Source organism: Arachis hypogaea, chromosome 12 (genome assembly GCF_003086295.3).
Source record: "Arachis hypogaea cultivar Tifrunner chromosome 12, arahy.Tifrunner.gnm2.J5K5, whole genome shotgun sequence".
Classification (NCBI taxonomy): Eukaryota; Viridiplantae; Streptophyta; class Magnoliopsida; order Fabales; family Fabaceae; genus Arachis; species Arachis hypogaea.
Window position 1 is genome coordinate 3,486,681 of NC_092047.1, and position 19,176 is coordinate 3,505,856.

A 19,176-nucleotide genomic window follows, 5' to 3' on the forward strand; every position below is an offset into this window, starting at 1 on the left:
CGTTTCGCAAACCCTATCAAATCTAAATTCCGAAACCTTAAAAGTCTCAAGCCCCTTACTTGGAGCTCATTCACACTCTCTTACCTCATCAATGGCAACCTCAATGCTGAAATCCCCAACCAAATTGCTCCACAATCAGCTCGCGCTCTCTTCCAATGCCAGTAGCAGAATCAGCACAAGGAGTAGCATCGTTGTTCCAGTTTCACACAAGAGAAGAAGCTCGCGTTTGTTCTCCATAGTGTCAATGGCTGCTTCTTCAACCACTCCTGTTCAGACTTTTCTTGAAAAGTCTCCACCTTCGCAGCAGAACCTTGGAGTCCCAATAATGGTGAATAGACTGATGGAAAATGAAAAATTTTCGTTTTTCTAGCTATTGGGTGTATGTTTCGATGCTCAAGTTTTGTTCTTTTTGTTTTTGGGTTAAATATAGTTGTTTTTGAACTCCCATTGCTTTTTGAAGGAAGAAGCTTCTTTTGTATCTCTTTATGTTTGACCATCGGAATTTGCTAATTTAGAGCAGCTTTCATGAATGACATTTTTATAACCAACTCTGTATTGGTTGAGTGATTGAGAAGTTTGTTCCTTTCATCAAACCAAATTAGTAGAATTCCTATTAATAAAGTCCGAGTAATAACCAACTTGAATTGGTCGAGCGATCGGCTCAATAGTTGTCCGCTCAAGCAAGTGTATGGTTCAAATCCCGCCTTGTGTAGATAGTAACTCAGCAGACCTTAAATGGAGCCTTGGTCCGTGAAAGATTAGTCCTTAGCTTGCCAGGATAAGGGATACTGCTGGAAACAAAAAAAGTCTGAATACTAGCAGTGAAGATGAAAGAAAAATTGCATTTTGTAAAGCTAAACTTTGAAAAAAGAAGATTACTTATTTTCGTTATGTTCGAAATTTTCAGGTTAATGCATGTACTGGGAAAATGGGAAAAGCTGTGATCAATGCAGCCGAAGCTGCTGGAGTGTATGTTGTTCCTGTGTCTTTTGGGTGTGAAGAGGAGGCTGGACAGACATTTCAGATTGGTGAAAAGGAGTTCCTTGTGCAAGGTCCTTCTGATAGAGAAACTGTGCTTGCATCTATCCATGATAAGTATCCGAATTTGATTGTTGTGGACTACACAGTGCCAAGTGCAGTTAATGGTATGTATGTTGAAGCATACATGTTTATTTTCTATGATATAATGCACAGTTTGAAATCTTGCTGTTAACAAATGAAACATGTTATAAAGTTGTATATACATAGTGTTTTTCTCACAATTTGATCTTGAAATGAAATGCATTACATTTCTCTTAGGCTTCTCTTTAGATTTTTGAGTATAGGAATTGATATTATGAAATTCGGTAGCAAAGAATCTGTGGAATGTACTTGGCTCTCTTGTTGATCGGTGTACATTTTAAATGAAATTCACGACGCATATCATGTTTTGCGGTGATGATAACATAATTGTATTTCTGAATTTATGATATATGAGTCGAAGTATTTTATGAAGACTCTTAATAGTATTGCCTCTACTTATGAAATTTCGCTTAGTTATTTACATTTTTCCTCATTTATTGTCATGCAGCCAATGCAGAGTTGTACTGTAAGGTTGGGGTTCCCTTTGTGATGGGTACCACCGGAGGAGATAGGGACCTCTTGCTTAAGACTGTTCAAGACTCGGGGCTTTATGCTGTGATATCGCCACAAATGGGGAAGCAGGTATTATGATTCCAGATAACCTTTTTCAATTTTCAGTATTTTTCACGTCTCTTATACTCCTGTATTCTGAAATCCTTATGCTGTTCTTGTATTATATTATTAGGTAGTTGCTTTTCTTGCGGCCATGGAAATTATGGCAGAGCAATTTCCTGGTGCCTTCTCTGGGTATAACTTACAGGTAGCTCTTTTTGCCACATTTTGGGGGCTGGGATTCGGCTCTAATTGAAACTAAATTGAATATATAGACCCAGAACTGAATTAGTTAATTAAATTTCTTATTACTTTAATGATAATAGCGGATAAGTTGCAGTTATGTTGAAACTACTATCATGCTTATTTTAGTTATACTGAGCAATAATACTAGGTTTCATCAACTTTTTAGTTGTTCTGTTTTTTCTTTAGAAAAGTTAAGCTTCTATTGATGTAACATTAAAATCTGATGCATTCTTCCAAGATATTAGGTAATGGAGTCTCATCAAGCAAGCAAAGTTGATGCATCTGGAACTGCGAAGGCTGTAATTTCCTGCTTCAACAAATTAGGCGTGGATTTCGATATGGATGAGGTGCGTTAGTTCATTTTATAGAACAGTATTCTCTTGATCATTGCCAAACTACTTGCTAGCTGAACCTTCTGTGTACATGGTAAGAATCTAGCTTATTAAATTCTCATATCAATGGCATGTCAAGGATTTTCATGTTTTGGATCACATATTCACATGCCAGTTACCATTAGATTTGCCTTGTCGGGTTGTCCGATTCACTGACAAACTAATTTTGCTTAGATTGAGTTATTGGTTGCAAAATGTAGTTGATTTTCAAAGTAGCATAAATATCACCCTTTCCTCTTTTCCGGATGAATTTGTCAGATACAATTGATCAGGGATCCAAAGGAACAACTTGAAATGGTTGGTGTCCCAGAGGAACACTTGTTAGGTCATGCTTTTCATATGTATCATTTGACATCACCGGACGACACGTAAGAAACAAACGTCACAAACCATTCTCCTCGTTCTCTTTCACATGTTTTAACCATCTTCTTTTTACCGGCTAATACACTTATCGCTTGCTGCAGAGTTACATTCGAGTTCCAACACAACGTTTGCGGTAGATCAATATATGCTGAGGGTACCGTTGATGCTGTACTATTTCTTGCTAAAAAGGTACTCAAACTTGCCTTAATGTAAATTGCATTTGACACCTATATGTGATTAAAGTAGTATTCATTTCTTCAAAGATGCATTTACTACTAGATTGATTGTCCAAAAACCACCCTAAATCATTTGTCTTGTTTAGCTTTTGGTGTCAAAATAGATTCATCAAGTAATGCATTATTGGAAAAGGTCGATTTGTATACAGACCCATTTTATATTGCTTCTAATGACAAGTCAAATTATAATATATGATTCAATGTCTATGTTGGCAATGTATTTTCATATTAATATTCTGTTGTCATGTGCACTGTTTGCAATCTTTGATTGTTGATTTTATATGAGTGCAGATTGAAGAGAAGGATAATAAAAGATTATACAACATGATTGATGTTCTTAGAGAAGGCAACATGAGATGAGAAGCTATGGTTCGGATCTCAGTTTGTACAAGTTGCTAAGAAGAGATTTGATATATCCCTATGGTTTTTGAAAACCAATCAGTAATTTAGCTTCTATTTATTTTTCCTTTTGTTTTTGGATGAGAATAATGTAGCTTCTATTTAATTGTTCTCATGTTGAGGATAGTAGTATTATCGGGAACAAGAATTTAACTTCGGTTTCTAAAATCTTGCAATCACTTTTTCTCTCTTTTAATTTTCTAGTATCATTAAATATAAAATAAACATGTAATACCTATCACCAATATTTCAAATAAAAGAGATTACATATACAGGAATAGCTTAAATGTCAATCTAGAGAAATATGAACTCAACAATTTTCTTTAGAAAAAATAATTCAAGTTCAAAATTACTTATAACCAAATGCTCTTGCGGAAAGAAATATAGAATTTTAAAACATAATTCCCAAAAATAATTTGTTCCCAAAAGTGGGAATTGAGTGCAGATTAAATAGTAGGACTACCTTCACCAAACTTAAGAGATGTCAATCAAACTTGATAAATATTAGAAATATCAGATTGTTCATAGAGTAGGAATACCTTAAACCAAGGAGGTCCACACCAATCAACACCACAACCAATTATGCAATGGTTCAACAACCATTTCTAAAAGTCTAAACTAAATCTCTAGTTCCCTTCAATTTACAAACATTTTAAGTTGTCATAATCTACTTGTCACATCTAATAGAATACAGTTTTTTGTCCTAAAAAAAAAAAAAAAAACTGAAAAGCAAATTCTTGATGGATTTTCATATCCTAAAATTCAGCTGATCCATCCCCTTCTGAAAACTGTTAGCACTCAGCAGTAATTTTGGGCTTGTAATATGCCAAAACTAAAGCCAGAACAATCATTGGTCTCAACCAGCTGCGACAGCATCAGCTCTAGGATTTGTATCCATTAGTTGATGCAGCTTTGCCCCAGAGTTTGATTTGTTCTCACAAAAATCAGTTTCCTCAGCAGTTCTATCATCAGAACTAGAATTATTGTTAACTCTTGATAGTAAGTTTTCTGTACTCACAGGGGTAGCCCTGTTGCTGTCAGTGTTGTTCAAAACTATCTCATCTGCTGGTCCCAGTTGAGCATTTTTCAGTTTTTCCTGAATTCAATTAATTAAATAATTAGTCTGGGAAAATATATCTATGAAGCACAAAGATACAAGAAAGGATATTATAGAAAAATACCCTTAATGTAGTATTCTCCACCCTCAGTTTCTCAGAACTGTCACTCAATTGATTTATCTCTGATTTCAACGACACATTCTCAGCAGTCAAGTTTTCGACTTTTCGTGCCAATTCTTCAGCCTCAGCCTGATCAGACAAAATATGAACGTTACTGACAAGGTTTCAACTTTTGATTGTTTTTTAGTATTTCATGATAGACAAGCATTGCATAAAGAAAATAAGTCAATGAAACAAAACTGCAATATGTAAATATATATACCTGCTTCCTTAGCCTGGACCTTCTGGCAGATTCACGGTTTGACTGTTTCCTCCTCTCACGTTTCAGCTCACGCTCGTTCTAAGAGAATTCAAACACGATGAAGATTCATCATTACTATTAGCATGCATTTCATAAGCACTTCAAATGAACCATATGTGAATACTGAATAGTAACCACTGGGAAGTGATCATTCATAATCTGGTCATACCTGTATCCAAGCTTCTGAAGGCATAACTGCACAAGGTTGTGGCCCATTTGGGGAATTTGTCCTAGGATGTAGAGATGCAGGGTTCATCAACTCCAGTGCTGTGGTCATACCTGAAGAAACAACAGGTGCAGCTAATGTTCCTGTAATACTGATTGGGGCAGTTGCAATCGTCTTATTGGCTGCATTCTCTTTAGGGGCCGGACTGTCTTGTATCTCAGTTTTCCCTTCCCCGTCTGCTTGTGCAGTAGGTATTTATAAGTACCAATACAAAGAATTATTTTGACAACAATACTCTAGAATGAATATTTCCATATACTCGTATATAAGTATTGTATTCAGGATGTTAAGTAACAGACATTGATCACCGGTAACTGCATGAATAGGATACAAGGAAGTAATAACTTGACCATCTAAAGTCTGAAAACCAGGTAATCTCACCTTAACATTAGTCACACCAAAAGGAATATAAAAGTTTGCATAATTTCACCATATCGTACACAAACAACAGGAGCAACAACTAATCAGAAACATACTTGATGAACTGATTGACCTCATACATAAAGTAATGACTAGAGAAGCATGATTATGATCCAGGACAAGTATTAAATTCATTCAAGAGGTCACATTTAGTGAAGAACAAGTCATACCAGTTGTTGGTGTTCCATCACGTCTTCTTTTCCTTGTTTGATTAGTCTGGGCATAGCATTGGCAAATATCATAAGTATTTTAAGTTACAATAACAACAAAGTCTTATCCCACTAGGTGGGTCCGGCTATCAAAATATTAGTAGATTCTTACCCCTGCAGTGTTGCCATCACTTCCATCACTGGAACCTTCAGTGTCCACACTGTTGACATCATAAATGTATTCAGTTACATATATGATCCCAATAGAATAGCACGCTCATGGTCCAATCTTCTATACTAAAGGAGAGGAAGAATATTCATTTCAATTATATAATACAGAAGGAAAAGTGGCATACCTCTGTGATAGCCTGTTTTCCGCTCCACGCTCTGCACTTCCAGTGTTGCCATTGCCTATTGACATTGCCAGCCCATCAAATCCTTTCAATTTTTTCATTAAACCCTGATCAGTATTTCCAGATAATTTGGTTGGTGTTTCTACGCTTGAAGGAGTCCCAGCCTGCATTATTTCATTATCAAGACTCAATTTTTTTTTTTACAATGTTCAGGAAATCAAGAGAGTAGGAAATGATTTCGGAGAAATCCAAAACTTACAGCAGGCGAAGTCGGAACTCCCTGACCATGTGCATGAGGCCCCTATATTTTATCAAATGAGACTCATAAGCTAATAGGAAAAACTTGTACCAACAGGGCATATATAAAGAATGGAAAACTTTTGTATTGACCACTTCAGTGTTCATAAATCAATTGCCAAGGTTCATTACAAGAATATCAAAGAATGATGTTATAAACAGTTTCAAGAATTCATACTTACAATAGCAACTGCAGGGTGAGCATAAACCCCTCCATGCGAATAGATTGCTGCATAAGGCGGCCCATAAGGTGGCATCATAGGCTGGAAGAAACATAAGTTGGTAAATTATTCATCTCCACCAGGACGTATCACAACATCTACTCAAAAACAAAGAATGGTGATAAGTACAATACAATAATACCTGTGGTGGTCCCCACATGTATGGATGAGGAGCATGACCATTAGCCACAGCCGAGTTATAGTATGGGGGCATGTTGACTCTTGGTCCATAATATGCCTGAGAATATATATACTTTAAAGTCACCATAAGTAATTTCTAGAAGGTAGTTATTTTCAAAAGATAAAGCAAACCAAAAGGCCAAAATTAATTGAATAATGATTGGAGAACGCATAATTATAGTGCACCATGATCCTATCCTGCAACAATGATTGATAATCCAAACGTTTCCTACCAAATAGACATCTTTCATTGATTCAAATAACTAAGAATGGAAATATGCAGACAACAGTTTTCAAATACTTCATAGCGAAAATGCGGACATGTCTTTTAAACAAGAGGTAGCTAACATTTTATTTAGTGGAAGTGAAGTGAAGGAAAACTTAGGTAACCTGCATGGCACTCCAATCAGGATAAACATGAATATTTTGCTGGTTGGTCTGATTGGTCTGATCCTGTAAGTAAATTTGGAACAATAGTGGTTAGCCACAACCTTCTCCTTCATTGTTTCCATACACACAAAGAAACTGTTCTTAGCTTACCGTTGCTACCGGTGAAGATGACTTTTCAATCTTGGTGGATTTTCCTTCCTCACTGTTTCCCATTAGGTAAGCACCAAAAGAAAACCCAACAACAGTGATTTGGCTGCATTAACAGGAAACCATGTCAGCAACTATCAGCGAGAAAAATGTTGCAATGAAGAAAAGCTAAAATCATAAGCCAAGATTTATGCACTTCAAAACCAACACTTGATCTTAGTCTCCTAGATAGAAGCTAAACATAATCTCTAATCTAAAAACAAATAGTTAATAGGTTATAATGGCAAAAACAAAAAATTAACAAATTCTGCAGAAAGGAAGAGCAATTCCAACATTCAAATCATAGCTCAATAAATAAAACATCAATCACTGAAATCAAAGGGGTAAAGGCAGTGAGAAATTTAGTTCTGTTGAGAAATTCTTAACTACAAACCACATGGCACCACACAAAGATTCATATTTTTTTCTTGATAAGGACAACAAAAAACAATGAAATCAAAGACATGACTAGCTGGTAAATGAAGGAAAGTAAAGGGGTCAATTATGTCATTTTACTACCCCAAAAGGGAAGAGAGAGAGAGTGATGAACTCAAACTAACACGGCATAAGATGGACACAATCAAACCCAAAAGGACAAATCCAGGAAGTTAATGACCAAAAGGTCCCTACAAAACCAAACCTTTCTATCACTTCAATATGGTAACAGGACTATTGAATCTTCTGAATTTGCTTCTTTATACCTAGTTAGTAGATTATAATTTATAGGTTCTATCCTGATTCAATAACCCCCAACCTTCTCTATTCTCTACCCTTACTCCTATTCACCTATTTTATATAAGGAAAATTAAATTCACAAAAAAAAAGTTACCAAACAAACATCCAAAAAACACAAAATTGAATGAATCAAAACACAGACAGCACAGAAATTGATATATTTTAGTTCCTACAATAAGAGATCCATGCAAATCCCAAATCTAGCCTTGTTTAATTAGCTAAAAGTATAGAACTACAAAACAGTGAAATTTTTTTTGTAGATGTTAGACTTCAATTTCCACGAAACAAAACAAAAGTTTCAAAATGGACCACATAATCTCTTCTGCATCTCTCTCAATCTCACTCTCTCCTAATCCTCTTCATAGATTTCTCAAAAATTTTCACTTAATCATAAAAATTTAAAGTTTCATGAATTCAAGTTTCTCTTCTAAAATCCATGAATGAAAATTAAAGGAGTAAAATTTCCCAGTTTAGAACCCAAAAAAAAAGAGTGCTGGAAATTCCACGTACCTGAAAAAAAACGCGCAATTCTTCTCGTCACCGAAAATTAAAATAAAAAAAATTCTCAGCTAAAACCAAACAAAACAAAAGAGAAAAAAAAATGAAGAAGCAATCCGCGTAGCTCAAATGAAGGTTTGAAATGAGAAATCACGCATTTTGTGTCTCTCTACTTTCTCTCTCTATAAAAAACGAGGGAAAGAAAGGTTTGAAGAGAGAGAAAGGTGGGGGTGGTGAAGAAGGAGGAGAAAGAGAAGGAGAAGGAGAATGAGAGAAAGAAACTCCACGTCACTATACACGTGTCGTATGTAGGGTTTTCCGTATGTATACGATGTATAAATACTGTGGGAAAATCCGTATACGGTGGTGAGGGAGGGAGTGTGGTGGTTGTTGAGCTGGCTTATCGCAAATAGCGCTGGCCATTTATTTATTCTCAATTAATCGTGGCTGTACACGTGGTGATTGCTTAAGGTGGCAGGGTCCATCCTAGCCTGCCATTCATGTGGGCTTACGTGGCCGTTGAATTTCAAAAATCAACTAAAAAAGGAAATTTTAAATTTCTTTTTGATAAGCTAGAAATTTTTAAATCAGTAGTTTTTTTTTTTTTAATTATGTTACTACAAAGAATTCCGCTTATACTACACCTGGTATATAATCGGTTACAAATCTAGATAAACAAGAATACTTGTGTTAGGCCTTCGTGAATCAATATAAAAATTTAGTCGAATTTTCATGACATGTATCAAATACATTATTGCGCTAAAATTAGGTTATTGTCTAAAAACAACGTATTGTATGACTTGTGCACAGTGTCAAATGAGTAAGGGTCGCTGTAGTGTCAGGTATAGTGTTAAATGAGCAAGGATTCACATATTTTCGTGAACGGACAATGGTAAATAAGCTAGTTCACAAAGAAAAAGGTAAAGGTCGAAGCGACAGAAGGTTGAGATTTGGGACATGGAACATAGGCACTCTAACAGGAAAATCCACGGAGGTGGTGGATACCATGATAAGGAGGAAGATTAACATCATGTGCATACATGAAACAAAATGGATCGACGCGAAAGTTAGGGAGTTGGATACCTTCGGGTTCAAATTTTGGTATACAAAAAGGTGAAGAATAGGAATATAGTAGGTATTATCGTGGATAAGCAGTGGAAGAAGAACATTGTGGATGCCAAGAGGGTGGGTGATCGGAACATCTCTATCAAACTTGTGGTGGAAGGAAGTACTTTTCATGTGATTAGAACCTATGCACCGCAAGTGGGTTCGGACGAGCAATACAAGATAAGGTTTTGGGAGGATCTAGAGAATTTGGTCCAAGACATACATTCGGGAGATAAGATTTTCTAAGGAGGAGATTTAAATGGCCATGTTGGAAGAGAAGTGACTGGGTATGGAAGTATACACGGAGGCCATGGTTCTGGAGTGGTCAATATCGAGGGTAAAACTATTTTAGATTTTTCATCAACCTTTGACCTTCTCATCGCAAATACATATTTTAAAAAGAGATATAAACATCTTATAACCTATAGGAGTGGCATGACAAGCTCTCAAATTGACTTCTTCTTGTTGAGGAGAGTCGACAGAAAATTTTGCATTAATTGTAAAATTATTCCAGGAGATAGTTTAACAACACAACATAGGATGCTCGTCATGAATTTTTGCGTTGAGCAAAAGTTGAAAAAAAGACATCATACGAAAAACCAAGGACGAGGTGGTGGCGGATGAAATGTGAGGAATAAGGAAGTTTCTTAAGACGAGTAGATGTGGAGGGAGATGGTAGAAGTTATTAGAAGAACAACAAAAAAAAGTTTTGGTGAATCTAGAAGAATATGACCAAGAGACAAGGAGTCCTGGTAGAAGAATGCGAGTGTACAAGAAAATATAAAGGAAAAAAGGGAGTGCTTTAAAGAGTGGTATTTGTGCCACAATGCAGATAATTAAGAAAAATATGAGGCAGCTAAGAAAGAGACAAAGTGGCTGTAAGTGAAGTAAGAATAAGAGTATATGAGGATCTCTACCAATCCTTAGGTACGAAGGAAGGAGAAAAAAGTATATACAAAATCGCAAAGAGACGTGAAAGAAGAACGAGAGACTTGGATCAGGTTAAGTATATAAAGAATAAAGATGGAGAGATTTTGGCTCAAGATGAGAATATCAATGAAAGGTAGAAGAGCTACTTCTACGAGTTATTTAATGAACGACAGAAGACTCTTACGAGCCTTGGTCAGTTATGCATGATGGAGGAAGATAAAAACTTTGGCTACTATCGAAGGATTCGAAATCTCGAGGTAAAAGAGGCTCTAAAGCGGATGAAAAATGACATGGAAGTAGAACCCAATAATATTCCAATTGAAGTTTGGAAGGGCCTTGGAGAGAAAGGTATCAGTTGGTTAACTAAGCTTTTTAATGAGATTTTAACGTCAAAGAAGATGCTAGATAAGTGGAGAACGATTACCTTGGTACCGATCTACAAGAATAAGGGGGATATACAGAGTTGCAAAAATTATAGAAGGATCAAACTCATGAGTCATACCATGAAGTTATGGGAAAGGGTGATAGAACGGAGGCTGAGACAAGAGGCACAAGTAACAGAGAACCAATTTGATTTTATGTCAGGTATATACCACTGAAGCTACATACTTGTTAAGAAGGATGATGGAGAGGTATCATAGTAATAAAAGGGATCTACATATGGTGTTTATTGATTTGGAAAAAGCGTACGATAGGGTGCCAAGAGAGGACTTATGGAAGGTTTTGAAAATGAAGAGAGTAAGGATCACATATATTCACGCAATTAAAAACATATATGATGGAGCTACAACTAGTTTGAAAACTCAAGGTGGTGTGACAGAGAAATTTTTTATTGTTATAAGATTACACAGGGATCATCCTTAAATCCATATCTTTTCACATTAATGTTGAAAGTACTCACAGAGTATATCCAAGAGCCTGTCCATGGTACATGCTTTTTGTCAATGATATCGTCCTTATGGGAGAGTCAAGTGAAGACCTAAATAAGAAGTTGGATTTATGGAGAGAAGCTCTAGAAGTGTATGGTCTGCACATAAGTCGTAGTAAGACGGAATATATAGAATTTAAGCTCGGCTGCCAAAGGAAAAACCCTAATACAGAGGTAAATATTGGAGAAAATATCCTACGAAAAGTTAAAAGTTTTAAGTATCTTTAGTGTATCATACAGGATAATGGTGAGATTGAATACGATGTAAATCATAGGATCCAAGTAGGTTAGTCAAAATGGCGGAGTGCGTCTAATTTTATATGTGACAAAAAAAGTGCCTTTAAAACTTAAAGGTAAATTATATCGCACTGCTATCAAACCGGCTATGCTTTATGGTACAGAGTGTTAGGCGGCCAAATAGGAACACGAATATAAGTTAAGTGTGGCAGAGATGAAGATGTTGAGATGGATGAGTGGTCATACGCGATTGGATAGAATAAGGAACGAAGATATAAGAGAGAGTTGGAGTAGCACCTACTGTGAAAAAGATGGTAGAATCGCGTCTTATGTGGTTTGGACATGTGAGAAGAAGACCGACAAAGCACCCAGTGAGAAGTGCGGATGAGATGGAAGAAGGACATGGGGTGAAAGATAGAGGAAGACCTAGGAAGACCATCCATGAGGTGGTCAAACAAAATTTGCATGTAATGGTCTCTCTGTAGACATGATACATGATAGAGCTTAATAACATTGTTTGATCCATGTAGCCGATCCCACCTAATGAGACAAGACTTTGTTGTTGTTGTTATTATGTTACTACCAAAGATAAATAATGCAACATATTTAAATGAAATAAATTGAAGATTTTTTCTTTCAATGATGCATAGGATAAATTTTAGATCCAGATTGTTCGATCAGGTCAAAATTTATCCAACAATAAATTTTGTTATCTTAGAGCATCTCCAATACTTAGTTTTAATTTTATTTTATTTTGGATCTCATACAATATCACATAAATATTTGGGGGAATATATATATATATATATATATATATATATATATATATATATATATATATATATATATATATATATATATATCATAAAAATTGATTTGAAACTCAATATGAAATTTATTACTCTAATGCTTAGTATCATTTTAATTTAATAAGATTACATAACAAAGTTTTAATGTTCATTTAATGAATATATAAATAGCAGCATTTTATTAGTTTTTTTTAAATGATACGGTATCTCCTTACTAATATTAGTATCATTTCAAAGATTATATCCAATACAAAATTTAATTTTAAATCAGTAAACAGATATTATAAAAATTCAATTACTGTAAAAGTCGAAACTGATTCCCAGAAAATATCCCATTAGAATTACTCTTACGACTATTTTTAAAAGGCTACTATTTTTTAGAAGTATCAATAGTCACTTATTTTCAGGTTACTAATTTTCTTCAATTTTTTTATGTTAAACAATCATTAGCTCTTACACATAGTCTTATAACTTTGAGAGACCTGTATTTTTAATAAACAGATATTCAACTTTGGTAACTGCTATCCCTTTATAAGAAACATTCATTCTCTTGAAATAACATGACTATTTTAATCACTTCCATAAGAAGAATTGTATTACGCTCCTAAGTATTTCCTTCCCTACATATATCAATCACTTCATCATTGTCGATTTTAGGTACATGTATTTTTTGTTGAAGGTCATTTTTTGAAAATCAAACAAGCTCAACACACTCGGTGGAGCATACAACAAACTATAGATACGAAGCAACTCCTATGTTATCTCTGGCATAACCATCAACAACATGAGTTAGTTTCACACCATTCCTTAGATCTACAAAACGATCTTGCAATGCATTCCACCACGACCGCTGTCTTATTCTGGAAAATGAATTCATTTCTACACAACTAGATATTCCATATAACTGAGAAGAACCCCACAAACCATGTTTTATGCTCATCTTTTCTCATAGGCATCATCCTCCAGCTCTCAAAATGTTCTCTTATGGACCCCGGGATGCACCAGGCCCGACCCACTTGAGCGATCCATGCGCACCATACCTGCCAAACAAACTCGCACGTAACAAAAAAATGTTGAACAGATTCAACTTCCTTGTTGCACATCGCACAGAGATTATCATTCTGAGCAATGATGCCGAATCTACTCAATCAATCCTTTGTATTAACTCAACCTACTAGCACAAACCAATTAAACAGCCCAATTACGAATCATTTGTTATTTGAAACCAAGAAAAGTCTTGAAAAGGAGTCTTTCAACTTTCTCGACTGTAGTCATGTATCGTCCCAAAATCTGGTTGATCTACCATCACCTACTTCTATAGCAAGTCCATCAATAATCTTCTGCCTAACAATTTGCTCTTTTATTTGCAGGTTGCATATATCTTTCCACGGACCCCCTTTTGTTGGTAGAGCTTGAGTAGACAATAACTGGCTGGGGTTCAGATTAGTGCACGAGCATACAATCTTCTTCTAAAGTGGACAATCTTTCTTAGAAAATCTCCACCGACGGTGTTACGAACCATTGCATCTCCTACACCTAGCCCTCCTAGTTTCTTCGGTACCTGTATCAACTCCCACTTTACAAGAGGCAACCCCGGTCTTCCATCATTCTTTCCCCAAAAGAACCTCTACTGTAGCAAAATTAATTTTTTTGCCACTGCAGCTGGCATTTTATACAAGCTGAGATAATAAATAGGTAGTCTATTGATAACTGACTTGATGAGAACCAGCTTCCCTGCTTTACTAAGAACTTTTGCTTTTCACAAACTAAGTTTCTCCTCCACCTTATCTATTATTGCCTTCCATGTTTTTACCAGTCTTGGGTTTGCTCCAAGATTAATACTCAAATACTTCACCGAGAGAGTTACCGCCCAGCACCCTAGTAGTCCACATATCCAATCCACCCACTTTTGACTGCAATTTATGCTCAATCTGGACATCACTTCAAAACACTGCAATAGTCTCTTGTAATTTCTCACTGTCTCCTCCTCTGGTGGACAGAACAATATAGTGTCATCAGCAAATTGCAGGTGTGATAACTCTATATTATCCCTACCGACTAAAAGAGGCGATATTCTCCTATTTTTGACTGCCTCCCCAATCATTCTATTCAACACATCTACAACAAGAACGAACAGAAACGGTGATAAGGGATCGCCTTGCCGCAGTCCCCTTTCCATCTTGAACGGTTTCGTTGGTGACCCATTAACCATTATAGAGATAGATGCTGACCTGATACACTCTGTAACCCATGCCCTCCATCTTCTACCGAATCCCATCTTTTCTAGTACAATATTAATAAAGTTCCACTTGACTCTGTCATAGGCTTTTTGGAAGTCCAATTTGATGATTGCTGACGCCCTTCTTTTCAGTTTTAGCCAATGTACAGTTTCACATGCTATTAACCCTCTACCATGTATTCTCCTACCCTTGACAAAAGCACTCTGTGATTCCCCTACTAAGCCTGGCATTACGCTTCTCATTCTCCTTGTCAACACTTTTGATATCACCTTATAAATGCATCCAACCATACTAATTGGTTTAAGAACCTTTATCTCCTTTGCACCCATAAATTTTGGTGCCAGCGCGACCCAAGTAACATTGGAGTCTGCTGGTAGCCTCACCGTCTCAAAGAAAGTCATCACAACTTTAGTAAATTTCACTCTAATCTCCTCCCAACAGTTTTTTATAAAGTTTAAATTATATCCATCACTACCCGGTGCCTTAGATGATTTGCAATCCCAAACTGCCTCCTTCACTTCCTCCTCCGACGGTAACATCTCTAACGCTTGAGCTTCCTCCATCCATAACCGATTGACTAGACCTTCTCGAAAGGTAATATTTGGTGAAGCTTTCTGTTGAAAAAGTTTCCTATAGAAATCTCTAATGGCGACCTTGATTCTTGCATGATTCCTTACCAACCTCCCGTTGATCACTAAAGACTCAATCCGATTATTTCTTCTTTTTGCTGATACAATGTTGTGGAAATATCTTGTGTTTTTGTCCATCTTCTTGGCATGTCGAGACCTGGACATTCATTTCTAGTGTATATCTTGTCTCGTATACCATAGCTCACAACATCTCACTAGCGCCTTTCTTCTTGCTTCTACTGTACTAACATAAGCCCCGTTACTGACCATGTCGTCGAATTTCTGGATCTCATCCTCAAACATTTTTATCTTTACAGGTATATTCCCAAAGTGCTGCTTATGCCATCTACTCAGCAGTTTCGATAACGCCTTCAGCTTATCCAGAAATTGTGCATCTCCCAATCCCCTCCATTCTTCCTTCACCATCCTTAGGAAGCCTTCATGTGTGAACCACGAATCTAGGCTACGAAACGGTCTTGTATACTGAACCCTTCTTCTATCTTCCACTATCAAGGGGCAATGATTTGATAATCCTCTCGGTCCTCCTCTAAGTCGAGTATCCGGGTACACAACCAGCCATTCCAAACTCACTAGGCCTCTATCAATATGCCTACAAGACTGACCTGTAAACCAGGTATACTTGCGATCGTTAAGCGTCAAGTCCACCAACTCCATATCATTTACCCATGCTCTGAATTCTTCAGCAGTTGCTGATAAACTCGTCGCCCCTTTCCTCTCTTCTATATGCACAATTTCATTGAAATCTCCCAGGTAACAAAATGAAATTTGGCACAGCCTTGTAACATAACTTAATTCCTCCCATAGTAAGAGTTTTTCATCTCTCACATGCAGTCCACATACCAGACAAACAGCACAGTGAAAATTATCTTTGGTCATCACTCCTTCTACACATAACCACCTATCTCCTTTATAGCAATTTATTAATTTAAAAACAGATTCATCCTATATTAACAATAAACCTCCCGATGCTCCAATCGAATTAACGCACTCCCAGCTAGCTCTACCATGACCCCAAATACTTGCTACATCAAATTTATTCACCTTCTCTTTTTTTTTGTTTCTATCAAACCCAACATATCTACTCTAAAATTATTTTTGAAGCTTTTTATCGTATTCAATTTTGCGACTCCTCCCAAACCTCTAACATTCCAAGAGGTTAAAATCATTTATAAAATTTATTACACACATGCATACGAATTTTTGGCCGACTTCTTCTGATTTTCTCCTTTTGCTTCGATTGTCTCCGTTTCCTGGCTAATTCTTAATTTTGCTCTTGGAGAATTGCCATAAAGTCCTCTTCATCACTGCACGGAATTGCACCTAATTCAACCGCCAATTCCAAACCTCTTTATTCTCCGCCATTTCTTCTTCCCGACTCCAAATTTGGTTGCCTCGGTGTAGCGCCGAATCTTCGTTCATATTCAACCCTGTATCAGTCTCATCTACTGCTTGGTTTTCATTTCCTATTCCTTCCCCAGTCCCATATGCTTCTTCCACCCCTGTCGCCACTGGCCTACCCGCTGCGCCCCTGGTTCCGATCCCTCAAGATACTCTTCAATCAGTCCTCTTCCATCCCTCTCATTCCTCATCATATTCTTTCTCAAACGTTGAATATCGTGGATCTGCTGTTGTGTTGTAGCCTTCGCCGGAACCTATTTATCCTCACCATTGTCACGTCCAAAGCTCCAATCTGCTAGGTACATATCCCGAACATCATCGCCGGCCTTCTGCCTGCCGTTTGCCGCTCCTCCCCCGACTCCTTGAGCTGCACAGCGGCGTCCTTGCGTGGTCGTAGTCTCTCGCGAAGATGCCTCGTCCTCTCTCCTCCACAGCCATCGCAACCTAGCAAGTAGACAAGCTACGTTCGCTACTTCTTTCTCCAACCGAGCTAGGGGCTCCTCAACCCGCGTTTCTTCATTCAACAGTGTCGGGTTGTCAGTTGCTCCAAAGCTACCCCTTTGGACAGCCCAAAACCTTCCTCCCTCAATTGGTCCCTCTTTATTTTGCCCTTTCCTTCCTTGATTTTTAAGACATTGGGCCTGCTTGCAATAAGCCCAATTCTCTCCATTCCAAAAACGGTTGAATCCTCATGTTGAATTACTTCATAATTGCATGATAGCGTGTAATCCGAATCAATCTCCTGATTATTTACAGCTGGACCCATCGAGATTTCCTTCCCCTTTGTTTGCGCATAATAACGGCTCTCATAATGATGATTTGAAAATTGAATATTCCACTCATTTAATTCAGATGGCAAAATCCCTATTTTGTCCCCTGTCTTGTTCATCAATCGATTGTTTCTTCTCCATCATTCCCGCCGCCGGATCCCTTCTTGCCACCCTTGACTCAGTGCCACCACTGGCTGCCTCCCTTATATCAACCTACTGCATACCTTCCATGGCCTCTAGAAAACATTCTTCCCAATACACCTCTTTACCCACCTCTTTCACAAGAACATCGAATCCGTTCGCACCAATGGTGACATGAATCTACTCGTTGATCATATCGAGCATACATGTATCTATCAGGACGCGATCCACACTAAACAAGTTACACGTTTCCGTTACCGCCTCACTCCATTGATCTCCTAATCTTGTGAAAGTCTCCGTTGACCAGGCATGCAAAGGTACTCCATAACATTCCAACCATATTCTTCTAGTCTCGCTCCTCTCAGTCTTATCCCATCTCCATACCATATAGAACAATTTTAATAGATCTTTCATTTTGAATGTGTATGTTTCCTCCGTATTAGCTAACATGTCAAACGTTAGCATTGCTTTGTATGCCCCCAACTTCCTTATATGCGTTACGCACGGCCATTCATTATGAACCTTTTAACGTAGTGCCTGATAATTGATCATCTTCTTTGTGCCTCCTACAATACTCCTTTGTAACCATGTAACACTTCGTGTCCTTGTCTTGTCGGCTCCTGCACTCTTGTCGGCTCTTACTCTTCCTTCTACATATTATACATTGATTGTACCTTTCGACATTATCTTGGGTCCTAACTCATCTTCCATGGACGAACCTTCTGGATGAACACTTAAGTTTTTGAAGCATTAGATTCTTACCAACATTTGCCTTAACTCAAGCTAACATTCATGCTTCCAAATACTTTAATTTTTAATAAATTTTTATTATTTTACATATTTTTTAGACGAATTATTTCTTTCACAAAAAGGACTAATTTGTTTTATAATGACTTTTCAAAATATAATGATCATCATATAATAAAGTTTGTTAAAAATTTATTTGTCCAACACATATTATAAATTTTACTGAAAGCGGTAGAGGGATCAATTCATCTGAGTAGATCTCTTAAGTCTTTTCGAGTAATAAAAATTATTAAAGACCAAAATATTCTATTTGTAATTCGTTGAAAGCATATTTAGCTATTTACTTATTTAATTGAATAAAATTACTATGGGCATACAAAAATTAGTCAATCATAAATATAAAATATACAACTGAAGTATGTGAATATTGAATAATTGTCAATTTAATTATATTTTTCAAGTTGGACGAGTGTTTATTTTTTCAACTATGTCAGGTGTACACTAAAATTAGTCACTAGCGTAGAGTACATAATAAAATATAAAATATACATTAAAAATAAGTTAAATTATACATATATTTATACACAAATATATAATGACATATTTGATAGCTAATTTTTAGTATGTAGATAATTTTTTTTACTCAAATCCTGGTGGATTAAATTTTTATAAACGTTGTTGGTGGATTACGTACAACCAATAAATAGTTATTTATTAGTGAGTCATTTGATAATTAAAAAACATGAGTTCTACTAGGGTTTCAACCGAGAAAAAA

General features: G+C 36.6%; 2 protein-coding genes across 2 annotated transcripts; one reads left to right on the top strand and one right to left on the bottom strand.

Moving 5' to 3' along the window:
• Window positions 1–3,478, top strand: LOC112726412 (4-hydroxy-tetrahydrodipicolinate reductase 2, chloroplastic). Its single transcript, XM_025775790.3, has 8 exons — window positions 1–328; window positions 908–1,145; window positions 1,571–1,704; window positions 1,808–1,882; window positions 2,166–2,267; window positions 2,571–2,680; window positions 2,777–2,864; window positions 3,203–3,478. The coding sequence occupies exons 1-8, from the start codon at window positions 92–94 to the stop codon at window positions 3,269–3,271; spliced, it is 1,053 nt and encodes a 350-aa protein (XP_025631575.1). The 5' UTR covers window positions 1–91; the 3' UTR covers window positions 3,272–3,478.
• Window positions 3,479–3,784: 306 nt separating this feature from the next.
• Window positions 3,785–8,877, bottom strand: LOC112726413 (common plant regulatory factor 1). Its single transcript, XM_025775791.3, has 13 exons — window positions 8,457–8,877; window positions 7,176–7,278; window positions 7,026–7,088; window positions 6,598–6,693; window positions 6,417–6,497; window positions 6,197–6,238; window positions 5,941–6,101; window positions 5,757–5,805; window positions 5,606–5,651; window positions 4,959–5,191; window positions 4,751–4,828; window positions 4,492–4,617; window positions 3,785–4,406 (listed from the first exon to the last, which is right to left on the bottom strand). The coding sequence occupies exons 2-13, from the start codon at window positions 7,236–7,238 to the stop codon at window positions 4,167–4,169; spliced, it is 1,278 nt and encodes a 425-aa protein (XP_025631576.1). The 5' UTR covers window positions 7,239–7,278; window positions 8,457–8,877; the 3' UTR covers window positions 3,785–4,166.
• Between the last annotated feature and the right edge of the window lie 10,299 nt (window positions 8,878–19,176).